Source organism: Engraulis encrasicolus, chromosome 7, assembly GCF_034702125.1.
Source record: "Engraulis encrasicolus isolate BLACKSEA-1 chromosome 7, IST_EnEncr_1.0, whole genome shotgun sequence".
Classification (NCBI taxonomy): Eukaryota; Metazoa; Chordata; class Actinopteri; order Clupeiformes; family Engraulidae; genus Engraulis; species Engraulis encrasicolus.
In genome coordinates, this window is record NC_085863.1 from 25500474 (window position 1) to 25519377 (window position 18904).

An 18904-nucleotide genomic window follows, 5' to 3' on the forward strand; every position below is an offset into this window, starting at 1 on the left:
AGCCAAGCGCTCCAGGGCACAGACTTGCCATTTGAATTGCATAGATAGTGCACAGCCCTTTCCTAGCCAATTACCCTGGTCACTAGGGCCCAGTGCATAAACCATGCCATGTAATTAAATTGGTGCCTAGCCAGCCACACAAGGCTGTCTAATTAACTTTGTACATAGTCTAATATAGCCACTGCATAGACATACATAGTCTAATATAGCCACTGCATAGCCATATCATTGTAGGTAGTATGTGTAATGTGCAATATCATTATTTTTTTAAATATTTAAAACAAATATTGGTCGTCTCTTGTAACCTATTCTACCTATAAACGATCATCAAAACGATGCATTAAAAAAATCGTGGCGTGTACTGTAGGTCAAAAATTGTGATACGAACTGAATCATGAGTTACTGTAGACTGCTTAGTATAGTGTGTACCAAGTTAATTGGATTGCCTGGCTGTGCACTGGGCCCTAGTGACCAGGGGCCTGGTAACTGGCTAGAAAGGGCTGTGGGCACTATGCTATTCAGATGGCAAAGTAGCTCTGCCTGGCATGCCAGCCTTCCCAGCCGCTAGAGGGTATCGTCCTGGACTGTTTGGGTCCTGTTTGCTTTTGCCATTGAGTGAACCATGGAGGGCTTCCTCATAGAGGCAAGTCTTAAAAAAGCAGAATTTATTATCCAGTGGCTTATCATTCATTGCCATTCATTTTGATGCTGCGAGTGAGCCTCCGAGTGCTCTGCCTCCCTATTATGCATAGGAGCCGACTGCCTCTATACCTGTTTTAGTCGTCGCTTCAGCTGAAGTGATTGGAGGAGCCAGAGGTGGCAATACTATGTGTCCACATCAGTCACTAAGCTGCCCTCCCCCTAGTATCTTGGACTAAGCATCCAGTAACATCAACTGTGGTGTGTGGCAATAAAGAAATGTCTGATCATGTTATGGTCTGGTTATCTTGTCATGAGGGTTGCCAGATGTGACTGATGATTTCCAGTCAAATAAATGCTCAAAATCCCACCCTATTGGAACTAAATTCTATTTATTTATATGGTCATAAATCTACAGAAGAATCAGCCCAATACTCTCTTTTTTTTAGCAAACACACAGACGGTTATTCTAAAGCAGTGGTTCCCAACCTTTTTCTTCAGGAACCCATATTTTTACCATCGCATGCTTTGGTGACCCAATCGTGCGAGCGCCCGCACGAGAGCGAGTCACATGATACTCTGTTTCCTGCGAAAACTCATTAGTGATCATTTTATTCCTCAATTTGTCTTCAGTCAAATATAGAATTAACTGTTTAATGTATCGCACTCATTGTGTTGCTTCTATGCATATATTAGTTTAAATGCTTTGTCATTTATTCAACATGGACTATATATGGTATTAAAATGAAACCCCTTAAAATCAAGAGGGCTTCGTGACCCACTGTGGATCTTTGGCGACCCATAGGTTGGGTCGCGACCCATAGGTTGTAGCTGTAGGATGTAGAATATATATACTTAAAGCCACAGTGAACACTTTCCCCCTCTTTAGTCCTACATCTTGGGAGTGGAATTCGTATTTCTCCTAAGTTGAACTACAGATGGTACGCTTCTCCAGACGTACGCACTTACTGTTTTAAAAGCCTACTGAGAGTGACAAAGCGACCGTGGAGGTGCCATCACACTGTTTGTAGATTGGAGTTAACTGCTTTTACTGCTCATCACTCATTTGGCCCTTCTGGGGCTAACAACAAGGACAATCTTTTTTGAATGTTTAGGGTGAAACTTGTTCCAGCCTAGGTGCTACTTCTCAAATGGGAATAGGCCAAATTTACATACATGTTTGTGAGGGGAGTTGGGGATTTATTAATCTCATTTTCTTTTTTTCTCTCTCTCTCTCTCTCTCTCTCTCTCTCTCTCTCTCTCTCTCTCTCTCTCTCTGTCTCTTTCTCTCTCTCTACCTCTCTCCCTCTTTTCCTCTGTGTGTGTGTGTGTGTGTTTTGTGTATTTATTTATTTATTTCCTCTCTCCCCTTTCTTCCTCTCCTTCTCTCAGGAGAATAACGTAGACGCCATCCACCCGGGCTATGGCTTCCTGTCGGAGCGTTCTGATTTTGCCCAGGCATGTACCGACGCCGGTGTGCGCTTCATAGGCCCCTCCCCCGAGATTGTACGCAAGATGGGCGACAAAGTTGAGGCTCGAGCCATTGCCATCCGCGCAGGTGAGCGTGTGCGTGTGTGTGCGCGTGCGCATGTGTGTGCGTGTGTGCATATGCTACTCATTCACAAAATTTTTCTTTTTCATGAATATTTACTAAACAAGCTAACATGTACTGGTCTGATCAGTGGAGTAAGTGTTGCAGACAAAATGACTGCAAATGATGATGTTTCTGAATAGTCAGCACAGCATAGTTACTAAAAGAAGGTAAATATTTTGTAGTCTTTATGTATTTAACCTGTTCATGCCTGCCTATGTGGCCTGTTTAGACCTATTCTAATAATATAAGGTAGTAACTGTTTGTAGCTCCAAACAGAGTAAAATGGCTTTTAAAATTGTTCTGTTGGCTAAGTAGTTTTAGGCAGATTATCGACATGTGGCTGTTTAGTTATTACTCTACGTTATTACCACAGCCTTTGCAGATGAATCATTTTATTAAACTTAATTAAAATGTAATTAAAATCACAATAACTCATTAAACAATGCAGTTATTGCCTTTTTTGCTTTTCAGGTTAGTAAGTATTGCTCTGTTCTGAAGTAACACATGGTTACTGGGTGTGTCTTCTGAATCTAAGGCATGTTTTGCGTTGGGTATGTGGGTGTGTCTGTGTGTCTACTCTACTTTTTTGGGGGTGGGGGGGTTTCAACTGTATTTAGTGAAGAGTGGGACCGGAAATGAGTGGGAGAGGGAGATGGGGGAGGACTGGGAAATGACCCGGGTCGCGAATCGAACCCTGGTCGCCCGCATAACAGTACAGTGCCCAGCTGACTAAGCCACGGCTGGGCCTTGTCTTCTCTACTTAACACTGTGCGAATGCAATTTAAACAAAAAAAACACTTGGCAATCACAGCTATTATTCTGTCTATTTCATTTACACTATGTATATGCAAGTGCTGTATGCTATGATTTATGTCCTTGATGGTAATTTGCTTTTCATAAAAGCGTCTGCCTAATGTAATTTAATAATGTAATATTGTAATGTAATGTGTTTGTAGGCGTGCCGGTGGTGCCGGGTACGGACGCCCCCATCTCCTCCATGCAGGAGGCCAAGGAGTTCTCCAACACCTACGGCTTCCCCATCATCTTCAAGGCGGCCTATGGAGGAGGGGGCAGGGGCATGAGGGTGGTGCGCGAGTACGAGGTGAGACACACACACACGCATGTAGTGTAGCGAGTATGAGATGAGAGACTCGCATGTGCACGCACACAGACACGTGCGAATACACGCTCACACACACACACACACACACACACACACACACACACACACACACACACACACACACACACACACACACACACACACACACACACACACACACACACACACACACAGTGTTGCCAATTTAGCGACTTTGTCGCTAGATTTAGCGACTTTTGGCCACCTCTGGCGACAAAAAAAATCATCTAGCGACTTAGCGACTTTTCAGGCTCAATCTAGCCGAATCTAGCGACTATTTCGCTTGTCTTGTGAGAGGCAAATCAGTGTCCCTCCTCACGACACCACACAATGCATTTCCAGTGGCGGGTAGAGAGACAGACGTGACACATGATGCACGCACCACGGTGTGGCAACTTTTGTGATACGCACAGGAATTCTCATGCACGAACATCTGCTTGTATGAGACTACGGCAAGCGATATGGGACAAATATATGGCAGGAACCGAATGTCAACATAAACCGAGATTACACAATCTTCGATATGGTCACCAAATGTTTTGGGACTGTCATTTTATGTTATGCCTACACTTTGGAATTAGATCAGAGTCTTGTTGTTACACAGGTATATTTGATTTACCTAAACTGTACCCTGTACTTAACTTTACTCGGTCTACCCTACAAGCATATGACAAATTTAAATGAGCACTAGCAGGCTGGCCGCACCGACCGCAGTGAATCTCGGGCACATGGCGACAAAAAACTCATCTAGCGCCTTTAGCGACTTTTTGGTGCATGTGGCGACTTTTTAATACGTGCATTTTCTGTGACAAATGAATAGTTTTTCCACATAATTCTGACTCTGCGCCGCCGTCAGAAGCGTTTCCCCACGGTTAAGCGGGGCTGCAGATAAGCTCTGATCTCCAAAAAGTAGCTAGCACCGCCCATTTGTACTGTGGACGAAGGCATGTGGGCACGTTTTCTGTAGATCAGCGCGCCGTGCGTGACATTGTGACGTCATACGTAACGTCATGACGTCATCTAGCGACTTCTAGCGACTTTTCAGCAAGCCCATAGCGACTTTGGCTGATTTTCTTTTGGCAACACTGCACACACGCACACACGCACACACACACACTGCTACGGAGAAGGGGGCAGGGGCATGAGGGCGGTGCGCGTGTACAAAGTGAGAGACGCACACACACACACAGTTGTACTCAATAAAAGATGGCCATACTCGAACACCCATACACACTCTGCCACATGCACATATATACAGTCATGGTCCATGTCATTTTCTTACACTAGCGTACGCAGACGCACAGACGCACAGACGCACAGACGCACAGACGCATAGAGACACACATACACACATACACACATACACACATACACACATACACACATACACACAAACACACAAACACCGAAACACACAAACACCCAGACACTAAAATAAACATTAGCATATCTCACCAGCTCAGCCTTTGACTGATGGACACAAACATTTCCTGAATCACACACATGCACAAACACTCTTGTACACTTGACTGTAGACCTACACATTATGTCACACAGACGCACACAGATGCACGCAGACGCACACAGATGCACGCAGACACGCACACGCAGACACGCACACGCAGACACGCACACGCAGACACACACACACACAGACACACACACACAGACACACACACACAGACACACAGACACACACACACAGACACACACACACACACACACACACACACACACACACACACACACAGACACACACACACAGACACACACACACACACACAGACACACAGACACACAGACACACAGACACACAGACACGCAGACACGCAGACACACGCAGACACACGCAGACACACGCAGACACACACAGACACACACACACACACACACACACTCTTACCTGTCCATCTGTGTGGGTGTGATAGGGGCTCAGGAGTGCTTTGATGCTGTTTGCATCCTCTTCCAAAGCTGAGTGGCTTTAGTCACCCCTTTTAAAAAGCCCCAGAGAGCTGTGATCTTCTAGACAGACCATAACAAGAGTGTGTAGGTGTGTGTGTGTGTCTGTGTGTCTGTGTCTGTGTGCCTGTGTGTGTGTGCGTGTGTGTGCGTGTGCGTGTGTGTGCGTGTGTGTGTGTGTGTGTGTGCTTGTCAGAATGTCTGTTTTTGCATGCAGTACCAGGTGACAAAATGTTTGCTTTGCCCTGAAATCCTAAACCACAGTGTTGTGGGTCCATGTTGATTACCAAATGGAAGGGTAACCAAAGTTATGGAGGGTAGTGTGTGTGTGTGTGCGCGTGTGCGTGTGTGCGTGTGTGTGTGTGTGTGTGTGTGTGTGTGTGTGTGTGTGTGTGTGTGTGTGTGTGTGTACATTCCCCACATTTTGGGATTTTTCATTATGTGGCTGTTTTGGCTAATCTTTACCAACTATGCATGTTTGATGTGATGACTTTAATCTACCCAGAGTGTGTATGAGGGTCTTTGTTTGTGTGTGTGCGTGCATTTATGTGTGTGTGTGTGTGTGTGTGTGTGTGTGTGTGTGTGTGTGTGTGTGCGCAATCTTTCGTACTCAAGTCATTTGATCTGGTGAGGCTCTGCTTTGATCGCCTTTCAGCAGCCATTTAAATAATGCAGACCCTGTTTGCGCCGTAATGACTAAACTGTGTGTGTGTGTGTGTGTGTGTGTGTGTGTGTGTGTGTGTGTGTGTGTGTGTGTGTGTGTGTGTTTCCAGGAGCTGGAAGAGAACTACCAGCGGGCGTACTCCGAGGCCCTGGCAGCGTTCGGGAACGGCGCTCTGTTCGTGGAGAAATTCATCGAGAAGCCGCGCCACATCGAGGTCCAGATCCTGGGTGGGTGTCTTCCCAGTTTGTGTGTGTGTACGTGCATGTGTGTGTGTGTATGTGTGTGTGTGTGCGCGTGTGTGTGTGTCTGGTCCAATTTCACGCCTTCGGTCCAGCCGGTGTCTGCCATCCCCAAACCAGCTACATAGCATACTTACTTATTACCACCAAGGTCAAACTAGGACTCGCTTTAACGTGTGCTGCTTCAGTTTAAACCAGCTTCCTAAGGTTTTAACTAGTTCCTTCAGCAGTCTCGTTTCAGATTGCACTCTACTGGGGTGTGAGGAGGACATTTAATTTCTCTATTGCAACGAATAGGGATTATATAAAAATATAATAAAAAGTAAGTAGTGTTAGGAGTAGGTATTGCAACTATGCTGCTCATTGAAACCGTCTACTACCAAATTTGACATTTTCATTAATATGTACTAAATAATGAACTTATATTTCCTAGTATGACCAAAGTACAACAAGTTTTGCAGATGAAGATGTCTATTTCTGGAAATTCAAAATGGCGAAGAGCTGCCTTTTCTTGTATGTTAAATACAATTTTCCCAGTCTTAATGAACACTCGGATGGTGATTGGCAAGTATTCATGAAACAACATTTGTGAGCGGGCAGCATGAACTCTGGAAATAAACTACAAAAAATATTAGACAGGGCACCTTTAATGGTCATCCAGAAGTCACTGCCATTGTTTTCTGAAAAATTCATTCAAATCCAACGATTAGTTTTTGTTGTGTAATGTGGCTAACTGACAAATGAATGGATTGACAGAGAAACAACCAGCCTGGAAGGTGTAGTGCCCCTTCTACTCTACAGAGGGGCATGGTAATATAGATGAGGCTTAGATAAAGAAAGGCAAAGGCCACCCAACACCAGTGAAGTAGCATCAATCAGTTTCAACTGGAACATTTCAGGACTCTTCTGTATCCTGCCCATAAGCCCTCATCTGCTTTCTACTCGAAGTGCTCATCATCTCCTCAGAGTCTGGAAGCAATAATGGCCAAATGCACTGACTTTTCTTTGAGCAGAAAAGACAGTCATGGAAGAATTTGATTTGGGGGTGCCTTTGATGGATTTGAGCTTCCTGAAATGATTTCAGCCAACATTCCCGATTACCGTGTCTTTTTTTTTTTTAAAGACATCTTTCAGACTTTTATGTTTTCATTATGACCGCATGGGCAGAGTGTGTGTCAGGAAACAAGTGGGAGAGAGATCTGGAAAGGCCAGATTGGAAAATGACCTCGAGCTGGACTCAAACTCAGGGCCCCCCAGGGCACATGGTATGGCGCCCTAGCCAACGGAGCCACAGTGCCTCCACATCTGTGACCCATTTAAAGCAACCCCATTACGCCCTTCCAGGTTTAGCTCTCTGTTTATTGTGTTACCCTACATGGCACCTGCTGACTGTATGTTGGTAAGGTAAGAACTGTAAGGTAGACAGAAGCCGCATTTCACAAATTGCCCTCTTGGGGGCGAATGTCCTTACCGCAGAAACGTTATTTCTCAACTGCCTCAGAGCACGTGGTTGAGTTTTCAATATTCCATAGCTTTTGATTCTGGTAGACATAGTATACGTCTCTCTCTTGCCGTTCACCAATGACGACTAAGCGGAGGTGGTTTCAATGGCTTGGCTTGTTTAGAGCAGTGTTTCCCAACCAGGGGTACGTGTACCACTAGGGGTACGCGAGCACACTGCAGGGGGTACTTGGAAAAATGAAAATTTGACAAATGTATGGAGCTTAGTTACATTGGGATGGAGAAAGCGATATAACTTGACTTAGGGGGTACTCATGGCACAACGAAAAGGCTTAGGGGTACACAAGACAAAAAAGGTTGGGAAACACTGGTTTAGAGGAAGATGGATTCATTTTGGCTTAGGCTTTGGTTTAGGGGGGCTGTTGATGCATAGCTTCCAGCCAATGCAGAGCGCACTTTCTGCCAAATCTCCCGAAGAAATACTGTGTGCATATGTCTGTGTGCGTGTCTGTGTCCGTGTGAATGTGCGTGCGTGTGTGTCTGTGTGTATTTGTTTTGCTTGCATGTGTGCTTGTTTCTACTGGTTAAGCAACTCCACTGTAGCTGATTGCCAACGTTGCTCTGGAATGGTTTTTTACCATTACTATGAATTGCACGGCTCTCTCATGCAGTCCAAAAACAGCCGATAGAGATGAATCACTTCAGTTTGTTTTTCTAACAGTGATATAAATGAACATATGCTTTAGTCTGCTTCATATAGTCCAGCTTGGATTGCAAACGGCTCCCCAAACGCCCCAGGCACACGGAAATAAACTCCTTTTTAGTTTATTGTTCATGTATTTTTCCCACACTGGAACGAAAACAGCTACACAACGAACTAGGCCAAAACTGCGACTCATAAACAAGGGGACAGTCTGCGTGGGAATTTGGAGGGCACAGAGGCGTTCTCATTACATTGTTGCATTTCATTTAGCTGACACTGTTATCCAAAATGACAGTGCTATAGTCAATTAGGTACAGGTACCCTCCCTCTGCGGCATACTGACTAGAATTGTATGTGAGCAGATTTGATTGTGTTGTGCCGTGTGTAGAGAATTCTGACTCTGTGTGTGTGTGTTTGCGTTTGTGCGCGCCCATAAGCATTTATATGCACTTGCAATTATGGAACATATGGAGTACAAGTGTCACCCAAAAAAAAACAGAAAACCTGAAAAAAAACTGAAAATGGGGTTTTGTGTATGAATATGGCCTAGGCCAGGGGTGTCAAACACAAGGCCAAGTGGTTCAATTTGGTCCTAGACTTGAAGAGAAATAAAAAACAAAAATGTAAAAATAAGAAGTAGGCCAAACTCTTTGGCCAATTACAAAATTTGCTGCAGTTGTCTGAGATTTCAGACTTTTTTGGTCGTCATTTACAGTCTATGGTTCTGATATGCCCGCTGCCATCCACCCCGATAATTGACTAGCAATGGGATTCCAATATGAAGCAGATATTTGCAATTTCGCAAGTACGTTACTGGCCTGGCCTATTTGAGGGCTGTTTGTGGCCCATGAACTGAAATGAGTTTTGACACCGCTGGTCTAGTCACAGGTTAGCAATCTCTAGCCTTAAAGTAATGGTAAGAATGAAAGGCTCTCTATGTTTTTGCACGTGCGTGTGTGTGTGCGCGCAGGCACGTGTGTGTGCATGGGCGTGCGTGCGTGCGTGCGTGTGTGTTTGTGTTTGTGTGAGGTTCCTTGAATGCGTCTCTGCTCACTACCTCTGACTGTGTGTGTGTGTGTGTGTGTGTGTGTGTGTGTGTGTGTGTGTGTGTGTGTGTGTGTGTGTGTATACACAGGTGATAAGTATGGTAACGTGATCCACCTGTATGAGAGGGACTGCTCCATCCAGCGGCGACATCAGAAGGTGGTGGAGATCGCTCCGGCTGTGCAGCTGGACCCCCACCTACGGGACCGCCTCACCGCAGACTCGGTCAACCTCGCCAAAACGGTACACACACACACACACGCACGGACGCACACACACATACCGCACACACGCACGGACACACGCACACATACCACACACACGCACGGACGCACACACACATACCACACACACACACGCACGCACGGACGCACGGACGCACACACACACACTCACACTCACACTCACACTCACACCTCACACACACACACACGCACACCTCACACCTCACGCACACACACCTCACACATTCACACCTCACACACCTCACACACACACACACACACACACACACACACACCACACACACACACACGCACGTACCTCACACTATCACACACACAGACATAACTGCGGGACGGATGCGCTGCAGACTCAAAATGGTGCATGAACACACCTACGACACAGGCACACAGGATGCACAAACGCACATGGCAGACATGCAGGATGGGCACATGGCACTCACACACATGGCCGCTGCACGCATTCGCACTGGCTCACTGGCTCACTCTCTCGCTCTCTCTCGTACACTCAGATTCATTGCAGGCTCAGTTATCCTGTCTAAAATGGTACACACACACACACACACACACACACACACACACACACACACACACACACACACACACACACACACACACGCACACACTGGGACGTGCCTTATTTGGATGTCATTGTGATCAGGATGCTGCAGTGACTGTGACAGCTAAAGCTGAGAGTGAAACTGATTCCCTGTGGACTGGACTCAGTGAACCACCTGGTATAAATATTGTTTCAGCAAACACAGACTTGCCATGCACCCACACCTGCCAGACAAGCCTCCTTTGCAGTCTGTCAACCTGGTAAAAGCAGTGCATGAACTCTCATACCCTCATACACACAACACACGGTTGGTTGCACACATTATGTACACAGCTCTCTGACTGACTCAGTGCAGACTCGAGACAGACACAGAGATACAGACACTCTATGCCTGTCACACACTTTCTCTCACACTCACTTTCTCTCTCTCTCTAGCTCTCTCCTTCTCGCACTCTCTTTCTCTATCGCTCTCTCTCTCTCTCGCTCCCTCGCTCTCTCTCTCTCGCTCCCTCGCTCTCGCTCTCTCGCTCTATCGCTCTCGCTCTCTCTCTCTGTCTCTCGCTCTTTCTCTCGCTCTCTCTTGTGCTCTCTCTGTCTCTCTCTATCTCTTGCTGTCATTCTCTCACACTCACAGTCTTTGTAATTAGTGTCTATTTTAGGTAGTGTTTGCTCCTGTTGACTGCACTTACTGCTCCTCTCATCACTTGTTAATATGAGATGGTGGAGCGCTTTGATGATGCCGCTGGTCAAGGCAAGCCTTCATGAAGATGATTTTAATTACCTGTCAAAGCAGAATAACTTTACACACACACACACACACACACTAATTTGACTTCAGAGACTGTGCTTATTATTTTCAGCAAAGTTTGTTTTCAAACACCTGATCACATGGTTACACAAGCGACTCATAAGCCACTCATTGCTCACAGACACACCGTCTCTTGAGCTTCTCTGCACACAGACACACACCAGCTCATATTTAACACAAACCTGGGGTGCATTTCTCGAAAGCGTAGTTGTTAGCCAGTTAGCAACTTTGGTAGTTGTCAATGGGAAATTGCATTGCAAACAACAAAGTAGCTAATATAGTTAGCAACTATGGCTTCCCTCTGCATCCCTGTACTCTAACGACGGGGGCACATGCAGGCGATAGAGATAGAGCAAAGCGAAGAGAGTTGAAATTCCATTCTGACAGCCCAATGGCCAGCTGCAGGTCACAGCGCCGATTCAAATGATTTCATTACATTACAGAAGTCGATTGAAACATTTATGTTGCTGATTTGATTGGCCGCCACAGGCAAAATGTACTCCTCACTTGACTTGGATGATGTTAAACTTGAATATTGTCTCTTCGCCCCTGGTCCCTTTCATGCACCCCACTTTGCTTCCCTCATAGAACTGAAAGGCACATCGCTTGGCCAATATCTATCTATCTATCTATCTATCTATCTATCTGTCTATCTGTCTATCTGTCTATCGGCCTATCTGTCTATCTGTCTATCTGTCTCTCTGTCTCTCTGTCTGTCTGTCTCTCTGTCTGTCTGTCTGTCTGTCTGTCTGTCTGTCTCATTTGTCTCATTTGTCTCATTTGTCTCATCAAACACTTTCTTGAACACACCAAAAATGCACGCCCTCCCCAACACACACACACACACACACACACACACACACACACACACGCACACACACACGCCAAACAGACTGTGTCTGGGTCTACCTGGGTCTTACGTGCTGTCTGCATCTACTTCTGTCTGTCTGTCTGGGCTGGGTCTCATATGCACCGTATGTTTAGCCGGCCCCATGTTTTATTCCTCCTCTAGAATGAAAGGAATCCTTCAAAGGCACACTGCTCTCATCATCCCTCTGTGCCCATTAGCTGTGTGTGCGTGCTTGTGGTTTTGCGTCTATGTGCCCATTAGCTGCGTGCGTGCGTGCGTGCTTGTGCTTGTGCTTGTGTGTGCCCATGCGTGCGTGTGTGCGTGTGTGCGTGTGTGCGTGCGTGCGTGCGCTTGTGCGCGCACATGCTGAGATGAGGGTTTCTCTGCGTACCTCCTGACGGTGCAGTTTTAGCTCGCTACCTCACTAGCTGCAGATGAGCAAGAAGGGTACGAAAATTGAAATTATAGACGTGCACTCTCGCTTGCGTGCTCTCTCTCTCTCTCTCTCTCTCTCTCGCTCTCTCTCGCTCGCTCGCTCGCTCGCTCGCTCTCTCTCTCTCTCTCGCTCACTCTCTCTCCCCCCCCCTCTCCCTCCCTCTCGCTCGCTCTCTCTCTCTCTCTCTCTCTCTCTCTCTCTCTCTCTCTCTCTCTCTCTCTATCTCTCTCTCTCTCTCTCTCTCTCTCTCTCTCTCTCTCTCTCTCTCTCTCTATCTCTCCCTCTCTCCCCCCCCTTCCCTCTCTCTCATAAGCATTGCTACTCAGGAGAGCATGCAAAATCAGGAAAATCGGAAGAGAAAAGGAGGGAGGGGGTGGGAGGCAGACAGTTGGATAAATGGTCTGGATCATAAGAGCCAGCCAGTGTGTGGGTGTGGGGGCGCATGTGTGTATTAGGGGGGAGGTAAGGCAAGCAGATTGTCAAACGGGTGGGTGGATGGCTTATGTGAACAGGCAGGTAAACATGTAGGTGTGTGAGTGTGTGTGTGTGTGTGTCTGTGTGTGTGTGTGTGTGTGTGTGTGTGTCTGTGTGTGTGTGCGTGCGTGCGCGTGCATGCGTGTTTACTCCCTTGCCTGATATTTACCCCTTTTTCAGATGGATGCACACACAGGCAAGGCAGTTGGATGGATGGAGACATCAGTTGGGCAGGCAGAGAGGCCGTCCATGACTGGGGTGGGGGGGGAGAGGAATTGAATAATAGATAAACAGATAGATATAAAGACGGTCGGATAGATGGATGGATGGATGGAGAGACCAGGTGCTCAGACAGAGAGAGAATATTCCTGACTAGTTGGGGAAAAGAAGCTTTGAATAACAGATCAACACACAGACATACAGACAGTCAGCCACGCAGATTGACAGACTGACAGACAGACTGACAGAGAGAGAATATCTCTGACTAGTGGTGAAGAGGGGCTTTGGATAACAGATAAACAGACAGACAGACTGATGGATGGCTGGATGTGCTTGGGAAGGTAGAACACAAACAACGCTAGCAGCAGCAGCAGTAGCAGACAGAGCTTCGGTGAGCACAACAGCCTGGGGCTATATGACTACACACAGGGACAAAGTGGTCAGCTGTCCCGGGCCCAGGGAGAAGGGGGTTCCCAGAATTGGGTCCTTATGTGACCTAAGGGCCCCTTTCGCATGCCTTTGTTCTGGGCCCAGCCAAAGCTGTCGGTGGCCCTGACGTGAAATGATCAAACACGGAGCCTGAGCCACAGTTTTGAGCCCCTCGGCCTCGCAGGAGCACCTCTCTGCCACTGGGGGGCAGTGTGACTTCTAAGCTCAACCACCTCCGAGCTCAACCAGCTCAGTCAGCCAGATAACACAGGGCTGTACATTGGCGAGGCAATACAACTCGAAAAGCTCCGTCTTCGTGCTCCGTCTGACTCTCAAGCCCTGTGTGTGTGTGTGTGTGTGAGTGTGCGTGCGTGCGCGTGCGCGCGTGTGTGTGTGTGTGTGCGTGAGGCGATCTGCCTGCTGTGCATGTGTGTGTGTGTGTGGTAATGCATGCGTGTGCGAGGCATAGTTGATCTGCCTACCAAATGGATGTGTGTGCGTGCATTTGTATTTCTGGCACATCCAGGTGGGTGTTTGTGTCAGTGCATCAGTGTGTCTGTCTTGAGTGTGTTCTTCATTAAGTGTCTTCAAGCGTGTGTGCGTGTCTGCTTGTGCGAATGTGTGCGTACAGTATGTGCGTGCGTGCATGTGTGATCATTTGTGAGTGCCAATGCATGTCTGAGAGAGGCAATGGTGATCTGCCTACTGTGAGTGTGCAGGTGTCTGTGTGTGTGCGTGTGTTTATATGAGACAGGGAAGACGTCTAAGAGCGGCAGAGGTGGTCTGCCTACTGTGTGTGTGTGCGTGCAGGTGTGTATGTGGGCGTGCGCGTGCGCGCGTGTGTCTTGAGAGGTAATGCATGCGTGTGCGAGGCATAGGTGACCTGCCTACCAAATGGATGTGTGTGTGCATGCATTTGTATTTCTGGCACATCCAGGTGGGTTTGTGTCAGTGCATCAGTGTGTCTGTCTTGAGTGTGTTCATCATTAAGTGTCTTCAGGCCTGTGCGTGTCTGCGTGTGCGCGCGTTGCGTGCGCGCGTGTGTGCGCGCGTGTGTGCGCGCGTGTGTGCGTGTGTCTGTCTGTGTGTCTGTCTGTCTGTCTGTCTGTCTGTCTGTCTGTCTGTCTGTGTGTGTGTGTGTGTGTGTGTGTGTGTGTGTGTGTGTGTGTGTGTGTGTGTGTGTGCGTGCGTGCGCGAGCACCCTGATATTGCAAATGTGTGCAGAGATTAGTCAGAGGCGGTTTCTGGTGTCTGTGTGTTTCCCCATCTCTCATTAGCATTCTGTCTCCAGGGTGATGGGCGCACACACACACACACACACACACACACACACACACACACACACACACACACACACACACACACACACACACACACACACACACACACACACACACTCTCACACATGCTCAATGTAGCTTATAGCCTGTCTGTCTGTCTGTGGGGCCCTGGCTGCCCATGCTGAATGCGCTGGCCAACTCTAGCTTTTAGGGTCATCAGGTATAGACATGAGCTTGCAGCCACACACACACACACACACACACACACACACACACACACACACACACACACACACACACACACACACACACACACATGCTCTCATGCAGTAATCTCTCACTCTCTCACTCTCCTTGTCTCACTGTCTCTTTCACTCTCTCTCTCTCTCACACACACACACACACACGCACTTTCACGTTCTCTCACGAATTCTCTCACACACACCACACTCACACTCACACAGAGTTTGATATCTGCCTGAGCTTTTTTAATTTGTTCTCTGCAAGATAGGATGGGTATCTGCAGTTTCGGTGCTGGAGGCAGGGAGAGTCGTCGTCTTGGGTTTTCACTATCTGTGCGTGTCTAGACTGATGTAGAGATTGATGAATTGGCAGAATAGAATAGGAAAATTTTGCGTGTGTGCACAGAATTTAGAGGCAGGGTCTGCTTACTTCTGTTGTAGTAGTCAGATGTTTTTGTCAGTGTTTTTTTTTTTAAAGATATTTTTTTGGTCTTTTTGACTTAATTTATGATAGGACTGTGAAGGTGATGACAGGAAGCGAGTGGGGAGAGAGAGACGGGGAAGGGCCGGCAAAGGACCCGGGCCGAGAATCGAACCCGGGTCAGCCACATGGTAGACGAGTGCCCTACCGGTTGGCCACGGCAGGGCCTTGTCAGTTTTTTTTAGGTCTGGTGACTTGCACATACAAATATCTGTGCATGTAGTCAATTACAAACTCCAACTCCGATGAAGTTGGGACACTTGGTGAACCCCGAATAAAATCAAAATACTAGCATTTATCAAAACATCCAATCCATTCATTAGATGTCCAATCCGTTCATTAGATGAAGTATAGTGAAAAGACAATATATTAACAGTTAAAACAGAGAAAAAATACTGTTTTGTTGTTCAAATTTGGTAATGGCAATGTCTCAAATCATTTGGGACAGGACCAGTGAGTGGGTACTAGACAAGTCAAGGGTAGCGTGAGCTATACAACTGCATGTTGAAATTGGCAGGAATTCTCCTTTAAATCACTTCCTCATTATCTTCATGGTGGGAGGCAGGTTCAGCACTCTCACATGACTATATGTATATTAGACATCCATTCAAGCATAGCTTTTTAATCACGCTAACAAGCAAACACATGTGCCTCATTTCTCTGTTTGTTTATGCCATTACTAAGGGAATAGAACAGAAATGTAGCGTGTGTGTGAGTCCCAAACTGATAATAGCAAACTCTTCTTGATTTGTCTGTTTTAATGTCACTTTGCCTGTTTGTTTAAGTGTCACTTTGCCTATGTGTCCCTGGGGGTCTTTCTGCTCTTCTCTGAGAGAGAGAGAGAGAGAGAGAGAGAGAGAGAGAGAGAGAGAGAGTTATGTAGAATGTAGAGTTCATATTGTAGTTTGAATACTGGTGGAGCATTGTTATTCATGACTCTGTTGCGCTCTCTCCTGCTCTCTTTTTCTCCCTCTCTCGAAGTCACCTTTTTCTTTCTCTTTCTTGCACTTGCTTTAGCTTTCTCTCTCTCTCTCTCTCTCTCTCTCTCTCTCTCTCTCTCTCTCTGTCTTACCTCCAGGCCTCTCCCTCTCTCATTTATCTTTGTCATCCACACAAACGTGCACACAGGCACGAGAAATACGCTCGTATCACAAATACACACACACACACGCGCGCGACATATATTTACACATGACCGATGACTTCTTTGTGTGTATGGAAGGTCACTGCTGCTGGCTCCAGTCTTGAGGGGCCAATATTGCCTCTTTTGTCTTCATGAACTATACATGATTTTCCCCCTTTCTCTCTCTCCCTCTTTCCTCTTCTCCTTCGTTCTCCCTTTTTCTCTCTCCCTCTTTCTAGCTCTATCTCAATCCATGCTCTCACTCTTTTGCTTTCTCTCGCTCACATACATGCAATTTCTCTTTGTCTCTTTCTCCGCTATCTACATGTGCTCCCATAGGTCTTGTACTCGAAAGTGTTCTCGCAAGTTCAACAAAAAGTGAGAACCAAAGTGCGGTCGTGGAATGAACTCCCTTTTCGCTTGCTCGCTAGGTCGTTTGGTTGCTTTTTTAAAGGCTGGTGTTACAAAAGGGAGTGGGTACGAGACAGGCAGGCGGGAAGATCAAACGCTGCGCTGGTAATGAGGGGTGCCGCCGCCCTCTAACTCAACAGGGATTTTGAGGATTATGGTATTTATATCTAACGCACATTACACCCCTATCACCTCGCCTCCCTCACAAGAGGTGGTGCAATGCATTCTGGGTAGTGATGATGAGGCGCGTGGAGGATGAGCAGGTGGAAGGCGGTGAGAGGGGTGGGCAAGTGGGGTGCTGGCTACGTTATTGTTGAGGTGTGCATGGAGTGGGGTTGAATGTTAGGTGTTTTGGTAGCCTGGGAAATCCCATGCTGCTTTGCACAATCGTTCCTATCTGGAAGACGGCATGGCTCCGCCACCAAAAGCAGTGGCCTGAGCTAGGGAGCCAATCAGAGAGCGGTGAGGGGTATAAATACAACTGACACGAATGGCTATGGATTATGTATACCTAATGGTGCATTCTTCACGGCCATGGGCAATCGTTAAACCAACAACTTTCCTATGAGAAATTGCATCGGTGACCTCGAGACTATCTCACTTGTGAGTCTGGTGTTAACCAGGCAAGGTTTTCGTTTGATATGAAACATAGGTAACACTTTATAATACAGACTCCTTGTTAAGCATTAGTTATGCATTTGTTAAGCATTATTAAAACCTTAGATAACCCTTTGTAAAACATTTGTTAACCATTATCTCTTTATTATTTCCCATTACGTAATCATTCACATACACTGTTAATGGTGTTTGATACTGATACATGTCTGTGAGAGAGAGAGGGGAAGGATTGGCAAATGATACAGAAACCATTCTTCATTTGCCAATCCTTCCTCTCACACACATGTGTCAGTATCAAAAACCATTAACAGTGCATGTTAATTATTTAAGTAATTGGAAACAATAAAGAGATAATGGTTAACAGATGTTTTACGAAGGGTTATCGAAGGTTTGAATAATGCTTAACAAATGCATAACTAATGCCTAACAAGGAGTCGGTATTATAGTGTTACCGAAACTTACAGTAGGGGTGAGGGGCAGGGGCTATGGAGGTGGCAGGCAATGAGAGGGAGAAGGGATCTTTGCTCTCCTGTTCAGGTGTGTACATTACATTACATTACATTTAGCAGACGCCTTTGACCAAAGTGACTTACCCAGTTCCTGCTTAAATGTCCTCGTTGTAAGGGGTCAGTGCAGAGTACAGCAGTATACAAGTAATAAATAACTAAGACATCGCAGTTTACAGTCGCAACACTGACAGCATTGTCCAAGACAAGGTAAAAAACATATAGCATAACAAATGAAGATGCATAAAAAGTGTTACGAAGCAGAATGAAGATAAAACAAAGACAGGTGTGTATGGAGTGGGGCGGGTGTTTATTGTTTTCCTTTTGAAGTATATGTAGGGAGATGACGATGCACCAGGTGGTGTTGAGGTGTGTGCATGCTGATTTCAAATCCCATCCTTACCAGCACCTTCACCCATGGCTGAAGTGCCCTTGAGTAAGGCACCTAATCCCACATTGCTCCAGGGCCTGTAACCAATACCCTGTACCTAAATAACTGTAAGTCGCTTTGAATAAAAAGTGTTAGCTAAATGCAATGTAATTATAATAATAACGTAATGTATTGGGGCAGGTGTTGATTGTTTTACTGTTGAGGTGTATAGGGAGATGTGGATGACCCCATGGATAGTGTTGAGGTTTGCATGTACTGGAACGGGTGTTGATTGTTTTACTGTTGAGGTGTATAGGGAGATGTGGATGACCCCATGGATAGTGTTGCACCATGGGTAGTGTTGTTGAAGGGCGGGTAGGACGAGCAGCCGGTGCCCTGTAGGTGGTGACAG

At 46.5% G+C, this 18904-nt stretch overlaps 1 protein-coding gene across 1 annotated transcript in view; it reads left to right on the forward strand.

Annotated features, from left to right (window-relative positions):
* Window positions 1-18904, forward strand: part of pcxa (pyruvate carboxylase a) — a 300166-nt gene that overhangs the window by 23319 nt on the left and 257943 nt on the right. Inside the window, exons 4-7 of the mRNA XM_063203143.1 lie at window positions 2032-2197; window positions 3190-3335; window positions 6107-6224; window positions 9536-9687. Coding sequence (XP_063059213.1) covers window positions 2032-2197; window positions 3190-3335; window positions 6107-6224; window positions 9536-9687 — 582 coding nt within the window. The remainder of the gene's footprint in view (window positions 1-2031; window positions 2198-3189; window positions 3336-6106; window positions 6225-9535; window positions 9688-18904) is intronic.